Source organism: Spermophilus citellus (genome assembly GCF_964194105.1).
Source record: "Spermophilus citellus genome assembly, chromosome: 11".
In the NCBI taxonomy this organism is placed as follows: Eukaryota; Metazoa; Chordata; class Mammalia; order Rodentia; family Sciuridae; genus Spermophilus; species Spermophilus citellus.
This window is the reverse complement of record NC_138192.1, coordinates 38,603,406-38,617,020: the sequence shown is the minus strand read 5'-3', so window position 1 is coordinate 38,617,020 and position 13,615 is coordinate 38,603,406. Positions and strand designations below refer to the sequence as shown.

General features: G+C 35.1%; 1 protein-coding gene across 7 annotated transcripts in view; it reads right to left on the bottom strand.

The window, feature by feature from the left end:
- Nucleotides 1–13,615, bottom strand: part of UGGT1 (UDP-glucose glycoprotein glucosyltransferase 1) — a 111,310-nt gene that overhangs the window by 76,674 nt on the left and 21,021 nt on the right. For all 7 annotated transcript variants that reach the window (XR_014018069.1, XM_081261700.1, XM_081261701.1 and 4 more), the window contains exons 6-11: nucleotides 11,922–12,096; nucleotides 9,788–9,884; nucleotides 8,819–8,897; nucleotides 4,371–4,471; nucleotides 3,477–3,576; nucleotides 2,186–2,246 (exon numbers count right to left, since the gene is read on the bottom strand). Coding sequence is in view for 6 of the 7 variants with exons in the window: in XM_081261700.1 (XP_081117826.1) it covers nucleotides 2,186–2,246; nucleotides 3,477–3,576; nucleotides 4,371–4,471; nucleotides 8,819–8,897; nucleotides 9,788–9,884; nucleotides 11,922–12,096 (613 nt within the window). In the remaining variant the exon portion in view is untranslated. The remainder of the gene's footprint in view (nucleotides 1–2,185; nucleotides 2,247–3,476; nucleotides 3,577–4,370; nucleotides 4,472–8,818; nucleotides 8,898–9,787; nucleotides 9,885–11,921; nucleotides 12,097–13,615) is intronic.

Genomic DNA, 13,615 nt, shown 5'->3' with positions numbered 1-13,615 from the left:
TAATTAGTATCCTACACATAAAAGTTAAGGAAATTTGGTGTAAAGGCAGTGAATTGAACACAAGTATTTTTTTCCCTCCTGAAACTGTACTGAAAAGCCAGGAAAAGAACCTTTTTTAGTTATGAGTTCACAGGGCAAAAAGAACAGAAAAGAAAAAGGCCAACAAATTTTGGAAGCAGAAGGGAAAGGGGTGAGTAATAACTGGACTAGCAATTCCAAGAAAGCTTATTGCTAGGTAGAAGGTAGGAAAAGTCAATAAGAAACCCAAGTTACCCTGTGGAGCACCCAAAGACTCAAGAATTCACAGCCCAAAGGACACATGTATAAAAGAGGCTGGCAGAAAGCCTCTTTAAGACATGGCCCTGGGCTGGGGATGTGGCTCAAGCGGTAGCACGCTCGCCTGGCATGCGTGCGGCCCGGGTTCAATCCTCAGCACCACATACAAACAAAGATGTTTTGTCCGCCGAAAACTAAAAAATAAATATTAAAAATTCTCTCTCTCTCTCTAAAAAAAAAAAAAAAAAAGACATGGCCCTCCTGTTGATCCCACACAACCCGGTGACTATTGTCACTGAACCCTACACTCCAGAAAAATGGAGGCTCATGGCCTGGAAAGAGCAAAACAGAGAATCTGTGGGCTGTGGGAAATTAGATAAGCACAGGGGTCCCTGCTGAAAATGGGAGATTGAAGATGTTTCCAAATGCTCTTCCCTACCAAGTTTCTATAACCCTGGCAGCCAGACTATACCCTCCAGGCAGAAAATTCACAAATCTTCTGGAGACTGATCAGTCTCTTTGATGAGAGTTTTCCTACAGCTGTCAAATTTTTAAATTCCAGGAGTTTTTCATGCTCTTGAATTCTTCTTTGCTGGTATTCTCATGGCTCTCTGAGGATGAAAAGAGTGCCTTTGTTTTCTTCTCTTTGCGATGCCTACTTCCTCTTCTTTTTGTTGTTTTTGTTTCCACCCCCACTTCTTCCAGACAGTGCCTTGCTATGTTGTCCAGTCTCACCTTGAATTTCTGGGCTCAAATGAACTTCCTGCCTCAGCCTCTCTAGTGGCTGGACTACAGTGCCCAGCTCACTTCCTCTAAAGCAGCCTGTTTGGGATGTCAGTCTCTTGTCTTTGGTATTGGGGACTTTCCTCAGGTGTCTAGTGATAAGTGGCTAACTGCTCATATTGAAGTGCAAAGCACTAAGAATCTGATAGGCCTGGGCAGTCTCTACAAATCAAGGTACCCTAGGAAATGGCCACACCAGAACACCCTATAGTAAAAAAGTCTCATCCTTAAGGCTTCTAATCAGTTTATTCAAATTACTAGGGTCAAAAAAAAAGGTTACAAATAATTCCAGGAAGCATAAAGAGGTCTCATATAAAGGCTTCAAACTTCGACGACCACAATGGACATCAAAATTTCAAGAAGTAATCCTTCAAACTTCTAAATTGACTCCCAATCTAAAGCCACATACCTAGCAACCGATCAATAAAAACAAGTGAAAAATTTATGTTACAAAGGTTAAAATTGACCTCCCTTGCAACTTTCTCACATAGAAGGATATACTGTATCAAAATAAGAGAGGAAAAACAAAGAAGACATGGAACCCGAGAAAAGCGGTTAAAGGAAAGCCCCAGGATGCCTTGTACACATTTGACATAAAAAGCAACTTATCCAAATTTGAGTGATCAAAACTGGATAAAATTGCAATAGGGAAGGCTAAGGAAATGGGACAAGTACCAATATGGAGAAGTAATGGCACACTAAGGGGTTTTGACAGTGGAAGAAAGATAAATATCATCCTTGAAATAGAAAGCTAAAAAATAAAATACCAACTTAGGCATACTAGAAATCTGAAGAAAATTATCTGAAGAATCAGCTAAAAGTTGAAAGTGGATGCTCTAAGAAGAGGTAAACATAGTATGAAATGCTGTTAGGGAACATGTTAGGAACTCAACAGGGTGAAACATCAGATAATGCTGTTTTTTAAACAATGTGGTAGAACCACTTGATCTTTCAAGTACATTCATATTCAATTTTGGTCAAAAACTAAAAACATAAGATAGAAATGAACAAAATATCATCATCCTTGATAAATGAAAAGTAGCAGTATTAAATGCTACTGATTAAATTCAGACTTCTTCTTGAAAGGTACAATACAAAACAGTCAATATTTTCCAATGGTTAATACCTTCTGATTCTCTTCAACTTCAGTTCTAAGTTCCGAACTCACAGCTGTTTTCGTTATTGCTCTAAGGAACAAAATCATTATCAGCGCTCACAATAGACAAATCTTCAGTTTCTATTTTTCTAATTATAAAACATATTGTTCAATAAATTACAAAAAATGAACAAAATTTTAAACCTATACAATTGATAAACATACTTCTACTCTCATACATGTCCAATTTTAAATCACTATATATCACCTGCCTAGCATGCACAAAGCCCTGGGTTCAATCTCCAGTACTGAAAAACAAATAAAATATAAATGAACAGAACAAAACAAAACAAAACAAAAAAAAGAAGCAAATAGCAGTACTTTGAAACAAGTGGAGTTGTTTCCAAGTTCTTACTTAAATGTGTACCATGCTCCTATATATGATTTCTACTGCTCACAGACTAAAAGATAATATTAAATAACTAAGGCAGCAGATTGTGCATCCTTTTTAAGTAGTTATGGTGAAGGTGGAATTCTCCATCTTTATCTTCAAGTAGGATGCTAGACCAACAACACTTAAGTAAAAAACAAATTTATTTATAAAGCATCTCACATCAAAAGTCAAAACACTGCAGTGACTCAAGAAAGAAGCAGGCAACCATTTATCTCAACGCTTTCTAAAAATTTGGCTTTTAAAACAATTTTAAATAATCTTAATAATAGAAAGCAATGTTAACAAAAAATCAAAATGTTATTCTTGGGCAGTAGCTCAGTGTTAGAGCACCTGGTTAGCATGCATAAGGCTCTGGGTTTGATCCTCAGCACAATCTAAAAAAAAAAAAAAAAAAAAAACTTATTCTGTCACCATTAACAAGTCACTTCATCTCCCTGACTCAGTTTCTTCTTCAAGATTCAATGAGATGACACCCGTACAACCCCTGAGAAAGCCATGGTCTGTGGCACACTCTAGATTAGTAACATCAACATATGTTATACTCTGTGACTCACTCAATTCTAAAAGGCAGGTATTGTTATTCCCACTCTATCATTGAGATAGTGATGTAAATAGAAATTGTTCATTTGCAAAGTCACTTCAACTAGTAAATAGCCAAGAATGTTGCCTACATCTGTCAACCACACCATGCATGATCTTGTTCTCTTCTCACAAAGAGGGTTCCACTCACAATAGTGATGATGAATAAAAATTTATATTTTCTAAGCATTTTCATATTTTACTTATGTCATTTAGCATGTAAATATGAAGATAATTGGTATATCACTAAGAAGAAGAAGAACATATCAAAGTCTTACTCAATGTTACCTGGCTTTGGTAGGAAAATTCTGACTAAGATCTTTCATCACCACTAAAGCCAACTCCACAGGAGCAGACAAGATTCGGGCAGCAGCCTGGAAACTGAGGTCTGCAACAATGCCAGATACAAGTTAGAAAGTATTAGCCTAACACAATGAGAAGCACATAAAAACCACCTTTTCTTCCCACTATTTTCTTGATAATAAAGAATGTCATAGAACTCAACCATTCCAAAAAGTGCCCATGGTGCAATTTCAGGTTTCCCACCTCATGGATCCCCAGAGTGTTCACTGAGCCAATCCTGATCTTTCTGTAATAAAACACTAGGACACATACTAACACCTTTAGAAGAGGCTAAATTAAGCCCAAATTCTTTTCCTTCTTCTGAATTTACAATATAGCACACAATATAACATTAAGACATTTAGCAAATTACATTGGGGGGGGGGCTTGGTAACTTGCTCTTCAGAACAGAGAAGTACACACGCACGTTCTACCCCCTATATTCCTTCACATTATATAGGTATATATTTTAAGAAATGAATGGGGAATGAGAGTTGTAGTTGAATGATAGAGTCCTTGCGTAGCAAGTACCAGATTCAATCCTCTGTATCACCAAAAACAAAAAAGTACACATATAAGAACATAAAGACAAGATACATATTTCTGACATCCAAGCTTATACGTCTGATCACTGAAAGATCTGACATTCATTTATGTTGTACTTAAGGCCTAATGTTCTCTGTCTACAAAAGGACTTGCTTTCTTGTCAACTAATCATACCTGCTTGGTCTTTAAAATCTTAGAATTATGTGAATACATTCAATCAAATTCAAATTCTGCATTTAATACAACAAAATTTATAAAATAAGGACAGAAACGATCTCTCTAAATTTTCATCACCTTGCAACTGCCAAACTTTCAAAGGTGCCATTTCATTGGTACTCTCTACAAGATGCTTTCTGAGTTCTTTCAACTGTTCCTTCAGGTCAGGGTGTAAGTCTCTGAAAGAAATATAAAATCAGTCCTTTCCTCTCAATTGTTTTTTCTCTCTCAAAGTACACTTGTACAAGGACTCCAACTTCACAATTTCCCCCTCTCAACTCTAAAAAACCTTCTTGGATACAGGTAAAAAAAATTACAGTACAATTATATTCCTCTAAAAATAAGATAGGAAATCAGTTAGTTCAAACACGGTAAAATTTACACACTGAAATATAAAGCACTATAATAGGGATTCCCAACTATAGCAGAAGTTAGTGAAACTACGAGTTTCTTTTTTGAAGAAAAAAATGGGGCCTTCAACTTTACCTGTAGTTTTTTACTGGAACTGTTTTATTTTTAAGTAAAAGAAGTCTTATATTAGGATTTGGAAAAAAAGAAAACTTTACAAAGTAGTTCTCTGGAATACAAAAACAAGTATACCAACAATCAATTCTGGGCGGTGAGTTGTATGGGTATATATTATTCTCTATACTTTTCTAGATCTTTTTAATTTCTCAAAGAAAATTGGGTAAAAATTTCTTCCAGTCCCAAGATGAATTTCCTCCAGCCTATATATAGTGATAAATTATCTACTCAGTTATGAATTCTTATACTGAAATACAGTACAATCCGTTTAAAGCTACTGAAATAGTTATCAGAGACTTATGGCTGGGAGATTATGTTCTGTTAAGTGCTAAAAACTCAATTCCCCTAACCAAGAGGTACTCTAGCCTTCTCTAATCACCAAGATACAAGCTCAACTCTTTTTTTTAAATTTTTTATTTTGAGAGAGGGTCTTCCTAAATCCCCAAGGTAGAAGTTGAACTTGTGATCCTCCTGACTCAGTTCTCCTAAAGAGCTGGAATTACATGAGTCCAGCTAGAAACTTAAAATTTCTTAAATGCAAAATGAAGAAATTAAAATATTCTCTCAGATCCCTCACCTTCCAAACAACCCAAGGGATCCTCCTGACCCAGCCTCCGTAGTGTTGGGATTATCGGTATACACCACAATATCCAGTTTGGTTTTTTTTAAGATATTTATATTTTTGTTGTAGTTGGACACATTACCTTTATTTATTTTCACGTGGTGCTAAGGATCAAACCCAGGGCCTCACATGTGCTAGGCGAGTGTACTACTGCTGAGCCACAATTCCAGCCCCACCATATCCAGTTTTGATATGCCTTTTTTGGGGGGGAGGTGGGGGAGGGTATTTTCTTCACTTTTTTCTGTAGCGTAATTTTTTTTTATTAATTGCTCAAGACAATACAATGATCTTGACATATCATACATTTGATTCAAATAGGGTATGAATTCTCATTTTTCCACATGTACAGATTGCAGGATCACATTGGTTATACATCCATGTGTATTCATACAGTAATCCTAGTGTCAGTTGTATTCTGCTGCCCTCCCTATCCCCCGCCTCCCCTCCCCTCCCCTCCCATCACCTCTCTCTACCCATTCTACTGTGACACTTATTTCTCTTTTTTCTTCAAAAAAGAGAGAGATAATTGATTATGCCTTTTTAATCTTGAATCTATAGATGATGCCTACAGACTGATGGACTGTTCCCACCACACCCTTAGTTCATGTTGAAATCTTAACCCCTAATGTGACAGTATTAGCAGATGGGCCATTGGAAGGTGATTGAATCATGAGGGCAGAACTTTCTTTCTTTCTTTCTTTTTTTTTTTTTTTTTTTTTAGAGAGAAGTTTAACATTTATTTTTTAGTTTTTGGCAGACAAAACATCTTTGTTTGTATGTGGTGCTGAGGATCGAACCCAGGCTGCACTCGAGCCACATCCCCAGCCCGAGGGCAGAACTTTCATAAATGGGATTTATTCCCTTGAAAGAGGTTCTAGAAGATGGGCACAGTGGCACATGGGTGAAATCCCAATGACTTGGGAAACTAAAGGAGGATCCCAAGTTCAAGGCCTGCCTGGACAACTTAGTGAGAGCTTATCTTAAAATAAAAAGTTTAGGGGCTGGGGATGTGGCTCAAGCGGTAGCACGCTCGCCTGGCATGCGTGCGGCCTGGGTTCGATTCTCAGCACCACATACAAACAAAGATGTTGTGTCCACCAATAACTAAAAAGTAAATATTAAAATTCTCTCTCTCTCTTTCTCTCTCTCCCTCTCATTCTCTCTTTAAAAAAAAAAAAAAAACCTATATGAACTTGAGCCTTGATAATTAAAAAAAAAAAAGAAAAAGAAAATATAATTAAAATAAATAAATAAATAAAAAGTTTTTAAAAAAGAGGTGGGGGATGTAGTTGAGTAGTAGAATGCCCTTGGATTCAATTCCCAGAACCAAAATAAATAAATAGAAGGATAAAATAATGTCTAAGAAGACTTTTCTTTATAAAATACTATGATGTTTTCATAAAAATGGTTTAGAATTGTGAAACTTTAAATAGTATCATTAAGAATATTTTCTAGGGGCTGGGGTTGTGGCTCAGCGGTAGAGCATTTGCCTAGCACATGCAAGGCCCTGGGTTTGATCCTCAGCACCACATAAAAAAATAATAATAATTAAGTAAATAAATAAAGGTATTGTGTCCAATTACAACTAAAAAAATAAACACAAAAAATTTTTTTGTTTGTTTTAAAGAATATTTTCTAGGAGGGGCTGAAGCTGTAGCTCAGTGGTAGAGGGGCTTGCCTCCCACACGTGAGGCACTGGGTTCGATCCTCAGCACCACATAAAAATAAAGATACTGTGTGTGTCTACAACTAAAAAAAAAAAAAAAGAAGAAGAATGTTTTCTAGGATCTGGGGCTGTGGCTCAGTGGTAGAGCGTTTGCCTAGCACATGTGAGGCACTGGGTTCAATACTCAGAACCACATAAAAAATAAACAACAGGGCTAGGGTTGTGGCTCAGCGGTAGAGTGCTTGCCTCGGACGTGTGAGACCCTGGGTTCCATCCTCAACACCACATAAAAATAAATAAATAAAATAAAGGTATATTTTTTAAAAAGCTTACATTTATTTAAAAAATAAATAAACAATAAAATAAAGATATTGTGTCCATCTACAACTAAAAAAATGTTTTAAAAAATTGTTTACATTTCTTTAAAAAAAAAGGCGGGGGGGGATATTTTCTTTTTTTTTTTTTTAAAGAGAGAGAGAATTTTTTAATATTTAGTTTTCAGCAGACACAACATCTTTGTTTGTATGTGGTGCTGAGGATCGAACCCGGGCCACACGCATGCCAGGTGAGCGAGCTATGGCTTAAGCCACATCCCCAGCCCGGGGGGATATTTTCTTGCGGGGCACATGCCTGTAAAACTCAGTGGCTTGGGAGGCTGAGGCAGTAGGATCACAAGTTCAAAGCCAGCCTCAACAAAAGTGAGGTGCTAAGCAAATAAAATACAAAATAGGGCTGGGGATGTGGCTCAGTGGTTGAGTGCCCCTGAGTTCAATCCCCAGTATGAAAAAAAAGAGAATATTTTCTAGCTGGAAATGGTGGTGCAAGCCTTATCCCAAACACTCTGGAGACAGAGACGGGAAGACAGCAAGTTCCAGGACAGCCTCAACAACTTAGCAAGTTCCTAAGAACTCAGTGAGACCTTGTCTCAAAATAAAAAATAAAAAATAAAAAATAAAAAAGGCTAAGGATGTGCCTCAATGATTAAGCACCCCTGGGTTCAATCCTCAGTACAAAAAAATAAAATAAATGAAAAATTTCTCTCCCCTTTCATAAAGCCTAGTCTAATAAAATATATTTTAATTGAGCAAGTACAAAATCTATTATACATCTTTTACTTTTTTTCAGATTATGTTTAGGATAAGCAAATAGCTACAATCACTCCAAGTTAAACACCCATCTATGAGAAAAAAATTAAATAAAACAATTTGGTTCACCCTATTATTCAATCAAAAACTGGTATTTAACTTTATTCCATTAACTGAGAGGGAAAGAAAATTAACCGAAGCTACAGGCAGGTCATTTAAGAAAAAAGAGATTTAGTCAGGTGTGATGGGACACACCTGTCATTCCAGCTACTCAGGAGGCTGAGGCAGGAAGACTTCCAGTTCAAGGCCAGCCTCAGCAACTTGCTGAGACATATCTCAAAATAAAACAAAGAGGTAGCTCAATAGTAGGGCACTTCTGGGTTCAATCCCCAGTAATGCAAAATAAATAAATAAATAAAATTAACAAATTTCACAATAACTGAAAATTGCTCACTTTTAATTAGAAGCAAAGTGGGCATTTCTCCAGTTTAGACTACAAATATAAAGTGCTATTAGATCTGTACTTAAATAATCATGAAAAAGATGACACTAGGAATGCAGGGAACTCTGAAGATTTAAAGAGAATAAAGGATATTTTTTTAGAAATAAATAGAATATACATACATACCTTAATTTTCCAAAGAGGAATCCCTGAACCTCATCAATAGGATCATTTTCACCAATTACTGTAGTGTTTACCTCAGTTCCTATAAAAACAGTAAATATATGTCTAATGGTTCAGATTAGAAATACAAATGTTATAATTTGATAAAATTTGAGTAATGTAAAAATAAGTCAGAAACACCTGAAATAAAACCATTTAAAATGTAAATACCCCAATTAACATTTTGCAATGTCTTTAAAAAATGTGTTTAACATTTCCTGTGATCAAAAAGAATATTTTTCCCATAAACTGTAAAAAATTTCAGATGCTAGAATTTCAAAATTAACAGCTTTTAATATTATGAACAAAGGGTTCTTCAAAATCAAAATTCTGAAGAACCTGCAATTAGGCAACTTAATCCTAAATATAATTATTGAAAAACCAAAATGAGTACAAGGCTATTTTCTACTTGCTTCACTACCCAAACTGGTAACTTTTATGCTTAAAAAGAAAAAAAGACAGCATGTAAAACTTGTGGTTGAAATAATGATTTCAAAATCCCACAAAATTAGAACAAGAAAAATTCAGAGTAAACCATTTAAGTTGAGAAAATAATAAAGAACATAAAACTGTTCATCAAAGAATATTTAAAATTTCACATTGTAATCACAAATTAACGGTTATTTGCAAATCATAACATCAAAAAAACAGCTACTACTAATACTTATTAAACTTTCTGTGCAAAAAACTATGCTAAATTCTTTACTTATTTATTCATCCAAAATACTTAAAGAAGAATATTGTCATCACCTGCATTTACAGTGAGAGAAAATTAGGACCTAGAGAAGTTATTTTAAGGTCAACCTCCAAAGAATTATTGGACAAAGAAAACAGCAGTAATGACTCCTAAATCTGTTCTTTTTCATATGGAAACAAATTCCCTTTTAGTTCATATTTAAAGAAAACACATTGGTCTTAATTTTACAAATTCACCTTTCACCTGAGTATCATCCTTGGCCTTGTACTCAGTGCTCTTAATGGCCAATTCCACACCATAACCAGAGAGATGAACTGGCTCCCTTCTGGGATTCTGCAGATAAAGCAAGTATTCCATCATTACTACCTAGCTTGTTATAAGCCAGGTGCAGTGGCACACGCCTGTAATTCTAGCAACTCGGGAAGCTAAAGCAGGAAGATAGTAAATTGGAGAGCAGCCTCAGCAACTTAGCAAGACCCTTCTCAAATAAAAATTTAAAAGGCTGGTGATATAGCTCAGTGGTAGAGTGGTAGAGTTCAACCCCCAGTAAAGCCCCCCCCCAAAAAAAAGTTTGTTATGTGTCACAGCACACTTGACTGTACATCATTAACATTGCATCTATTAGATATCACTTAAGATCATGTACTTAAAATATCTTTAGCTTATTTTTTTAAGGATATTAACTGTGTGTTCAAGAGAGTTTGCTACATACCAACAGTAATAAAAGCACTTATCTACCATTAAAATATTCATTCTATTTTTGGAAAAAAAAAATCAATTACAACTTTATGTTTCTCTCTCCAGAAAATCCTAGCCTCCTTTACATATTGCATCTCCAGGACTGTGAGAATTAAAATTCCAATGTAGAAGCAAAAATCAGATGAATGGACAGTTGAAAGGGCAAAGATTCTAAACCATGTGAGAAAATGGAGAATGAAAACAAGTAGCTCTAGAACCTACATACAGAGCAGGGTTGAAAACTGGTGAGGTCTCAAACCCAGAAGGGCTTTGTTAGTACCATATGTGTATATGTATGTTTTTTACTGAATTTTTTTTTTCTTTTTGGTAATGGGAATGAATTCAAGGGCACGCAACCACTGAGCCACATCCTTAGCCCTATTTTGTATTTTATCTAGAGACAGCATCTCACTGAGTTTAGTTTAGCGCCTTGCTTTTTGCTGAGGCTGGCTTTGAAGTGGAGATCCTCCTGCCTCAGCCTCCTGAGCTGCTGGGATTACAGGCATGCACCACCACACCCGGCCTTTTTTTTTTTTACTAAATTTAAATGCTTCTGGCAGGGCATGAGCTAACAAAATGCCACAGGCTCACCACCATCCTAATAAATGATGGTCCTTTTAAACTTGTTTTGTTTTGTTTTGTACTAAGGTTTGAACATAGGACATTGCACAGGGCTATGTAAGCCCTGAGTTACATCCCCAGCTCTTTTTATTTCATTTTGAAACAAGGTCTTACTAAGTTGCACAAGCTAGCCTCAAACTTGAAATCCTCCTGCCCAACCTCCACATAAGCTAGGATTATAGGCTTGAAGAACCATGCCTGGCCCCTTCAGACGTTTAAATTTCAAAACCAACAAGGGTCTAGCAAGAAGAAAGAGGGAGAAAAGTTGTTTAAAACTCGACTTTGATAAAATTTGTTTCTGCTCATTTAAATTTTCATTTAAAATTTTATTTTACTTGTACAGATTTAGCACCCAATGTTCACCAAACTCATCATTATATACAAACCTTAAAGGCTAACAATCTTAACATAAAAATATTTTAAATGCTAAATGTTACAAAAAGCTTAATTTTAAATCAATTCTGCCTGATTTCACCTCTTTAGAAATCTTCCTTTTCCTACAAATGAAAAGGTGCCAAAAAGGAAAATAAAAAAGGTATGTAAAGGAACTGAATTCAAAAATCAATTTCATAGTATGACAGCCATATTAAATTTAACGAAGATTATTTACATGATTAATTGTGAAATAAAATGCACACTTTATTAAGCCACTTTTTTAGTAAAATTGTTTTATATTTCTTCAAAAAGGTAAGCCAGGCAATGTCTATGCACAAATAATAGATCTGATAAAAATTATTTGATTTTTCAAAAAGAAGTTCAAATAACTAAATTATTTTTAAAATATTTTTTAGTTGCAGATGAACACAAAACCTTTATTTTGTTTATTTATTTTTATGTGGTGCTGAGGATTGAACCCAGTGCCTCACATGTGTTAAGCAAGCAAGCACTCTACCTGTGAGCCACAACCCCAGCTCCTAAGTTATTTCATAAAAAGGGAAATTATGAGCTTATGTTCTAAGGTCATGGAAGGCAAATTAATATACAAAAATTAAAAAATAATTCAATACTTACAGATAAATAATGTCTGAATACATAATTGATTTTGCCTAAATTGCTTTTTGATATAAGTTGGTGGTGGAAATTAGAAAAGTTCTCATAGCCAATTTCAGAGTAGAAAATCACCACTGGGCTTTCAGGATTGGATGAGGGATATCTGTGATCTCCTTTGAACAACAAAGGTTTGGGTCTGGAAATAAATATTGAAAGCTCAAAATTATCAAGTTAAAAAAGATTTTAAACATTAAAAAAGGTACAAAATGTAAAGTATAGCTAAATGACTTAAGTAAAGATTATAAGAATCTTTATATAAATGGTATCACAGTCTTAGTCTTCACTTGGTAAGAATATTGTCAGGTGCAAGCCTGACTTGTTCATGATTACAAAAAATAAAAATACATTATATAAATACTAACTATAAATACAAACACAGATTAATAATTGTACCAATTCCTAGAGAAGGGGTAAAGGCAAGAAAAATAATACATATCCAAATCTCTCAGTACTAACTCTGCAGGATATTTTTTAACCATATAAAAATGATCATTCTTTTGTCTAAAAACCTAAGTACAAATACTGCAAAAAGCTTCAAAGTTGATGCCAATTATAGCAAGTCTCTCCTGTACCATTGCAACTATTACAGTCTTTCCACTAATGGATCTAACATTTCTGTTTCCTCACATGTTTTAAAATTTCTAAAAAAAAAAAAAAAAAAAAAAAAAAAAAATCCCTAAGGGTGATCATGATACTAATAGATCTTAATGTACTACCTACTAATCCCTACTACGATGCATTCAACAGAATGAAAAGACATATGAATGAAGTTGTTCATTGTAGCCTTTTTAGAAGAGCAGAAAGAAATAAAAACAAAAAATGGAAAAACCATCAGTAAGACATTTTTATAAAAGTTTTATGCCTGTGTTTAAAACACTGAGGTACACCTAAATGTACCAAATGGAAAGATGCCTCTTACCATGAAAAAAATCTAATAGGATAAATGCCAAATTATGAAAAATACTTATAGCCTCTCAGAAGAGGAGACACCATTGCTCTCTTTATAAAGGTCTGCATTATGGTTATAACAGATTAAAGTTTTTAAAAGAATTTTAAGTTATTAATTTTGTTTGCTCAAGAGAGCACCATTTTACTATGCAGCCATTCTTGAATGTTCTTGACTTGACCCTGAGCTACCTAGAACATACACTTAATACAGTGGTTGTCACCTCACTAAGAGCACTAATGTCATTTGGTGGGCAGACACAGCTGGGCACACAATGTCCATAAGGAGATTCACACCACCAAAAATGTCATTAGCATTTCTGATAGAGCAGACCTCCACTATATTATATTTACAGCAGCATTAGAGGAGGTACTGAGGGTTTGCTGCTACCGCCAGACAGCAAAGTAGGTACTCATTATTGCTGTTTATTACAGAAACCTAAACCTCTTTAGGCAAAGAAGCCTAATTTGGTGGGGTGGAGGTTGGTTTTGATTTTTTTTTTTTTTACAGTACCAGGGATCAAACCTATAGCCTTGTGCATAATAAACAAGAGCTCTACCACTGAGCTGTGCTATACCTCCAGACCAATTTCATTTTAAAATCAGGTTGCAATTATCTTTTACTTTGTCTTAAGCTAATAATATCATGAGAGATCATTATCATTAATACTATTACTTTAGGCACTATATTTTATACACACAGTTTTCCT